The 8111-nt window shown below is 36.1% G+C and overlaps 1 protein-coding gene across 1 annotated transcript in view; it reads right to left on the reverse strand.

The window, feature by feature from the left end:
* Positions 1 to 908: 908 nt before the first annotated feature.
* Positions 909 to 8111, reverse strand: part of ST6GALNAC3 (ST6 N-acetylgalactosaminide alpha-2,6-sialyltransferase 3) — a 613125-nt gene continuing 605922 nt past the window's right edge. The window contains 2 exon segments of the mRNA XM_007946507.1: positions 909 to 1095; positions 2151 to 2258. Of these exon segments, the coding sequence (XP_007944698.1) occupies positions 909 to 1095; positions 2151 to 2258 (295 nt within the window).

Below are 8111 nucleotides of genomic sequence, written 5' to 3' on the forward strand. Positions count from 1 at the left end.
GTTTTAGGAATGCTTTCACAGTACATGTTACTACAGTGTTGAAGTTGATATATCACATATTAAATAGCCTTATGAAATATTGAGGTCTCAACCAAAATAACTAAACATTACTGTAGATCATTTTAATAACATGTTTAGTTATATTATTTGGAGTAGTAGAATGGAGTGGCTAGGTGGAAATTCATCAAGATTTACCAATTGGCCTATTTTGAATTAAGTGTTTCATATAGTCAGGTAATCCAGATGGATGAAGTATTCATGATACCTTCATTGTTAATTAGGTAATTGAACTGAGGCTTTAGCTCTAAGAAGTTCTGTATGAAGATGGTATGTCAGGAAGAGATATCTTCCCTTCTGCCAGTTTAACTAGTAAATGTAGTAAGATACCTTTACCCAGATACAATTTCTTGAGTCAGTGTTTGACAGTCAACCATTATTCAAGGTGGTGGAGCTGTCAGGTTCAAAAGGCCATGGAATCAATAACTTTGCCACATGTGGCCAACTCCCATGGCTTTTGGAAGTTACTCACAGTTCAAGAATTCTGGGCAGCCATCTTGAAGGATAATATTCCCATATCTTAGGTCACAGCTGTTGTGTCACTGGCCTTCATTTCAATTCCAGTTAAATTATAAAGTGCAGTATGTAGTGTTGAACCTTCAGAAAGAACATAATGAGCACAGCCACCCTCCACAGAACCCAAATTCAAAGTACTGGAAGAGTCATCATCCATATCTGAGAATGTGCAGGAACTTGATCATCATTGTTGTCCTTATTATCATCCTCCTCATTGTCATCATTTTCTTCAGCATTCACTTCATCAGCATCACAGTTGCAGTATTACTATCACATCAAATGGTGTGGCAAGGTTAAAAAAAAAAGAAAGAAAGAAGAAGAAAAACAACCAAACATCAAGACACCGTCCAGTTTGGGTGTGTAAATGTTATCCTGTGTTTCTTGGCCCATTTAGCAAATACTTTCTTTTCAGTGATAAACCTATGCCCCCCATATGGGGCATGTTCATGAAGAAAATATTCATCACACTCATCTCTTCCTTGTTCATAATAATGGTAGGGGACTTTTCTATACCCTTCTGTCCTAGAAAAGAAAGAAAAGGAGAGAAAGACAGAGATGAAGAATGAAGCATTTGTTTACAAGAATCCATTATGTACCCAGTAAATGCATTTACTTGCAAACCCATATATGATTCCTGTCCATGAACTCAGTTAAAAGCTATTATGTATGAAAGCTTTTAGAAAGATGTACCAGGACTTCAGTGCTTTAATAGATCAAATAAAATTTATATATTCCACCAATTTTATTCTAACATATGGCTATCCTTTGAAGGAGGAAATGGTGTGTAATGTAAGCGAACTCTGGATAGCCTGATGGTTTTGCAGAACTTGAAAAAACTTTGTAATTTTTCAGAGTTAGATACTTGGTTCATCTGTGTTCCATTATGCTTATAGTTAGGGTAAAAATATTTGATCATTGTTTGAAGACTGTGGCTAAGAGTTACCATTTTGACAGTATGATTAGAAAGCTGTCTGAATTAGATTGTACGAATTGTTAGTGGGAAAATACATTCTGTTATCCTGATGAAGCGTGGAGGACTTGTTTTATTATCTAATTAAAAACTATCTTACCAGTGAGGATATACTATGGATAAACACACTCTTTTAAAATAAGGATCTGGCAGGTTATTCACTTATTAGTGAAATATAATTTCCAGGAATTCTGGTGACTGTGTCTGAGGTTTCTGGACATTTTGTCCTTCCTGATCAAATATAACCATTGAATAGATAGCCATCTATCAAGCCACTAAAGGAGCAGAAATGACAAACTTGCTGTGAAAATTAAATAAGCACTAAACTTGTTCTGTCTTTCCAAGCCACAAACCCAATATGCCACTGATTAAAGAAAAAATGTTCCTTGTGACATTTGACATTAGACTGTGGTAAATAATTTTCTTTTTATCACCCCTAAAAGTCACAATTTGATGCACTGACAATAAAATGTCATGTCGGTAAAGAATACCTGGAAATAATTGTTGCTTTATCTGTTTCTCAGATTTATGGTGTTAAAATGAATTGTGATATTTTGACAAGATCTCAGAATTGGAGATGCATAAAAATAATTCCCTGTGATCTTACTTGCAGTAGGTGTCATTTATCATCCCATAGACGTGGATGCCATAGCAGGCATCCATGGCCAGAATGAAGGTAAACCATCCTGTGCTGAGATAAGAACCAGACTGGACTCTGTGGGGGGAGGTGAGGCAAAAACAAAAACAAACAAACAAAAAAAGAAATAAAACAAAACAATATAGACAACACACACAGAGCAATAATAAAGTATGGTGAGAAATGAGCATCATTTTATCAAAAATGTAACACTTATTAGCAGGATAAAAAGCACGGAGAAACTTGACAATCTGTCATAGATACACACTTACTTTGAATTATCTCTGAATAATTTATATACATGCTCTCATTCTTGCTACCTGAAGCCTTGAAGCTATGTTGTGTGGAAGAGAAAGCATATGGCAAATATCTGAAGTCAAATAATCCTGTTCCCTTCAGGTGAAAAATAATTTATTTGATTTTCCTTAAGACACAAATTAGTCCTGTATATCAGAGGAGAGATTTTTTAAAAGATGCTTGAAGCCCTGGTGGGAACTGAATGATAATGGTGTTATCTTGCTTACCTGGATGTATCAACTTCTCTAAGACTCATTGGATTCATAAGGGTTAATTCACAGACGCAGGGTAGTTGAATGACTTGGTCTATGAAAGCAGCTGAAAAGTTTTCCCTTACTAATTTCCAGCCATTATCAATCAAGATTTTTCCTTTGTAAAAACTGTTACCCATCTCTTCAACAGTTTTTCACTGAACACCTACTATGTGTCAATCACTACAACTGGTGATACAGTAGCTATCAAAACGGATAAAGCCTCAATCTTCATGAAGACCAGAGGATTGCATTTGGAGGTGGCTGTGTTATCAAGGTTGGTCAGAGATGCTGGCTTTGATAAAGCGAGCAAAAATTGAGGGGAAGAAAGGGGAAAAGAAGCTGTGTGAACCATGTGAAGGAAAAGCATTCCAGGCAGAGAAAATGACAAGAGAAAACACAAATATGGAAGTGTGCTTGGTATGTTCAAGGAACAGCTGGAAAGAATAGTAAATGAGGTGCAAGGTGGTCAATGTAGCTAGAGCACTGATTGGAGGACTTTGCCAGATTCCAAATCATTCATGGGATTCTTTGATGAAAAGCTGGATTTCTATATTTGTCTTTAGCCAAAACCATCCATAACAGATGGTGTCTATCTCTAAAATTATTTCCATGGTTCCAGTAAAATGGTGGAATAAGCAGACAAACTACACAGACCCTCTTCAACAAAGAAAAGGGGAACAAATTAACACAAATCAGAAGATAATCCTGGAGCCCTGAGCTTTGAAAGGAAGGGTACAGAAGTGGAGTAAACTCCAACTAGTAGAACCTGCATGAAAACACCGAAAAAGGAGACATATGGAGATGCAGTCTGGCAGCAAACCTGACAGCACAGACAGCTTAGATATTGCCAAGTGGTGTTAGGACCTAAGAATTAACCTAAAAATCAGCCCTGCTAGTCAGGGGCTGCACGGAGGATTGCACTGGTGGCTGGTGAATAAAAGGGGCAGCAGAGAAGAGACAGACAGGCTGAGCTGTGGACTTTCACCTGTCTGGAGGGTACATCCATTTTGAATGTTTATAAGTGGTTCAACCATTTCGGAAATTTAAAGTGACAGTTCTTTCAGATTCCAGGGGCCTAAGAATAGGCCTCACTTGTGGGGAACTGCAAGGATATTTTGGACATGAACGATTGGAAAGGTGCGATATTCCCCTTGTTACTCTTACACCCCACACCCTCTTGGTAAATGGAGGCAGGGCCATCCCTCACTCCCACCCACCTTCTGGGCTGGCAGGAATTCCATCCCAATTTGTGTGCTCCAACGGAGCCTGGATGCTCTGCCCTACACTGCCCCAATTTTTTTTTCTTTTTTTTAGTTTGTTTGTTTTTGTCTGTTTTAAAATTATTACTATTGTTATTATTCTTTTTTTTTTCCTTGTTATTATTATTCTTTATTCTTCCCTTCCCAGGTTCTAATTTTCAGTTTTTTCTCTCTTCCTCATTCCTGGTTCCCATATTTTTCTTTCTCATAGTGAACCCCATTTGTCATTTTTCTTTTCGCATTTTTCCCATTTTTTTCTTTGTTATTCTCCTACTTTACCTCTTTTCTCTTATTGCCCCTCTCTAGATACTGTGAAGGATTTTGTTTGTTTGTTTGTTTTCTTTTGTTATTATTTGGTGATTGTTACTGTGTGTTTATATGGTGCATTTTTTGTCCACTTATTTTTACTTTTCTGATGGCTTTTCGATCATTGTGTTTGTCTAACTGAGATAGCAACAGTGCCCATCTGATGAAACCACACTCACACCTCCTGCAGCTCTACTCACTGAGAGCCACCACTTCCTTCTCCACCAATTGGCCAACAATAAATGATCACTGAGAAGAGCCTGACTCACCCTTAACTAGTCTTCACAAACAATTAGTGGAGATCTAAATACAACAACATCACAATGTCTCGGAGACAACAGTCCATCACAGTCCACACAAAGAACCAAGATAAAGTAGTAGAAACAAGGGAGCAGGATACAGACCCAGAACACATCCCTGGAGAAGCAGCAGCATTAGAACTCCCTAATAAGGAATTAAAAAGAATTACATTTAGGTACCTTCAAAGGATTGAGAGACAGATCAAGGAAAACACTGACAAAATTAAGGAAAACACAGACAAAACCCTAGATTTTCAGAAGAAAATACAAGAACAAAATGACAAAATAAATGAAAAATTAGAAATGATTCAAAATCTGCAGATAGATATCCAGATTAATATATTTTCAGAAATAGATAACTCATTGAAAAGTCAAAAGAGTAGAATCAAAACAATGAAAAATGGAGTTAATGAGATTGAAGACAAAACCTGAATACTTCTTTGGAAAGGGATCAATCAGAAAAAAGATCAAAACAAAATGAAGAAAGGCTAAGGTTCATGTCGGATACTGTCAAAAGGAATAACCCATGTGTAACTGGAATTCCAGAACTGGAAGAGAAAAATAAAACAACTGAGAAAATTATCCAAGATTTGTTGGAAGAGAACTTCCCTGATATGATGAAAGATGAGAATATATCCATTCAGAAAGTCCAACAAACCCCAAACAGGATAGACCCCAAAAGAAAATTACCAAGACATATCATCAAACTCATCAAAACCAAAGACAAAGAAAGAATCCTGAAAGTAGCACAGGAAAAACAAAAAGTAACCTACAAAGGACAACCAATAAGAATAAGCTCTGACTTCTCAGCAGAAACCATGCAAGTGAGAAGGCAATGGGATGGTATATATAAAACCCTGAAAGAGAAAAATTTCCAACCAAGAATTATATACCCAGCAAAATTGTCCCTCAAAAAGGATGGTGAAATTAGGAAATTTCCAGATAAGCAGAAATTAAAGGAATTTGTTAAAACCAGACCAACCTTAAAAGAGATACTAAAGGGAGTCCTTTGAATGGAGAACCATTAATAGCAAACAACAACTGACCATTCACACACAAGATGACATAACCCAGAAACCAACACAGCTGTAGACGTACCCAAAGTAAAATAAGCTTACAGAGAACTAGAGACATCAATTGGCAAATGAGGACAACTACAAACCAAAAGGGGGAAAATACTATGTAGCGACAGAATTTCCAAATGGTGAGGAAGTCAAGAGAGTTGCAATATAGAAGGACTGTTTTAAACTTGGGGAGAAAATCATGATTCACAGGGTAACCTCAAAGAAAAGTGATAAACCTCCCCACCACAGTATAAAAGAAGATAAGCACAAATATTTAGCAAATACTAAAACAACAGCAACAAAGGAAATGATCACATGATTCATAAATATAAGGAGCTCAGCACAGAAAATTATATGGGACAAAGAAACCAGCAACACCACGAATAAACACATAACAAAATGACAGCAACCAATTCATACTTGTTGATAATTACACTGAATATCAATGGATTAAGTGCAGCACTTAAGAGATGAAGAGTTGCAGACTGGATAGGAAAACATAACCCATCACTATCCCGTCTATAAGAGCACACCTTAGAGACAAAGACAAAAATAGACTAAAAATCAAAGGTTGGAAAAGGACAAAATCAACACTTTAAACCAATATCTCCAACAATTAGAAAAAGAACAGCAAGAAAATCCTATAGTCACCAGAAGAAAGGAAATAATAAAGATTTGCGCAGAAATCAATGAAAGAGAAAATAGAAAATAGAAAAAAAACAACAAGACTAGAAGTTGGTTTTTTTGAAAAGATTAATAAAATTGAGAAACCACTGGCAAATTTAACAAAGGAAAAGAGAGAGAGAATACAAATAACATGAATCAAGCAAATGGCAACCAAAAAGAGTAGGAGAGGCAATATTAATTTCTGATACAATTGACTTTAAGACAAAAACCACCATAAGAGACAAGGAAGGGCATTATATAATGATTAAAGGATCAATTGAACAAGAAGATATAACCATAAGAAATATCTATGGACCCAATGAAAGAGCCCAAAAATACATAAATCAGACTTTAACAGAATTGAAAAGGCAAATAGATGACTCCACAGTCACAGTAGCACCACTTTCAATGAAATACACCACTTTCAATGAAAGAAAGAACAACTGGAAAGAAACTCAACAAAGACGCAGAAGAGCTAAACAATACAATCCTCCAAGCCTTGGGAGTTCTGGTGGCGTAGTGCCTAACGCATTTTACTACTAACAAGAAGGCTGGCAGTACAAACCCACCAGGCACTCGTTGGAAGGAAGGTTAGGCAATCTACTTCCATAGTGATACCACCTCAGAAACCCAAATAGGGGTCGCTAGGAGTTGGATCTGACTTGACGGCAGTGAGTTTTGGTTTGGTGAAAGCAAGCCTTAATAAATATTAAAACACTGAAATACTGCAAAGTGTCTTCTCAGATCACAATGCTATCAAATTAAAAATAAACAATAGGAAGATCAACAGAAAAAGAGCAAACATATGGAAACTGAACAACACCCTCCTCAAAAATGACTGGGTAATAGAAGAAATAAAAAATAAAATAAATTCCTTGAATCAAATGAGAATGAAAACACAACATACCAAAATCTTTGAGACACAGCAAAAGCAGTGACCAGAGGCCAATTTATAGCAATAAATGCATATATACAAAAAGAAGAAAGAGCCAAAATCAACACTTTAAACCAACGTCTCCAACAATTAGAAAAAGAACAGCAAGAAAAGCCTACAGTTACCAGAAGAAATGAAATAATAAAGTTTGAAAAGATTAATGAAATTGACAAACCACTAGCAAATTTAACAAAGGAAAAGAGGGAAAGAATACAAATAACATAAATAAGAAACAAAATGGGCAACATCACAACAGAACCAACTGAAATAAAAAGGATAATATCAAGATACTATGAAGAACTGTACTCCAACAAATTTGAGTATCTGGAAAAAAGGGACAGATTTCTAGAAACACACTGCTTACCTAAACTAATACTAACTGAGGTGGAAAAGGTGAACAGATCCATAACAATAAAAAAATTGAACAGGTCATAAAAAAATTACCAACCAAAAAAAGTCCTGGCCCAGATGGTTTCACAGGAGAAGAGAACTGACACCAATCCTACTCAAACTATTCCAAAACATAGAAAAAGATGGAATACTCCCTAACTCATTTTATGAAGCAAGCATAACCTTGATACCAAAACCAGGCAAAAACATCACTCTAAGGGAAAACTAAAGACCAATATCACTAATGAATATAGATGCAAAAATCTTCAACAAAATCCTAGACTGCAACAACATATCAAGAAAATCATTCATCATGACCAAGTGGGGTTCATATCAGGTATGCAGAGATGGTTCAACATTAGAAAAAAATCAATGTCATCCACCACGTAAATAAAACAAAGGAGAAGAACCACATGATCATATCAATTGATGCAGAAAAGGCATTTGATAAAATCCAACACC

This window comes from Orycteropus afer, unplaced genomic scaffold, assembly GCF_000298275.1.
Source record: "Orycteropus afer afer isolate SDZICR_OR568_19922 unplaced genomic scaffold, OryAfe1.0 scaffold00164, whole genome shotgun sequence".
Classification (NCBI taxonomy): Eukaryota; Metazoa; Chordata; class Mammalia; order Tubulidentata; family Orycteropodidae; genus Orycteropus; species Orycteropus afer.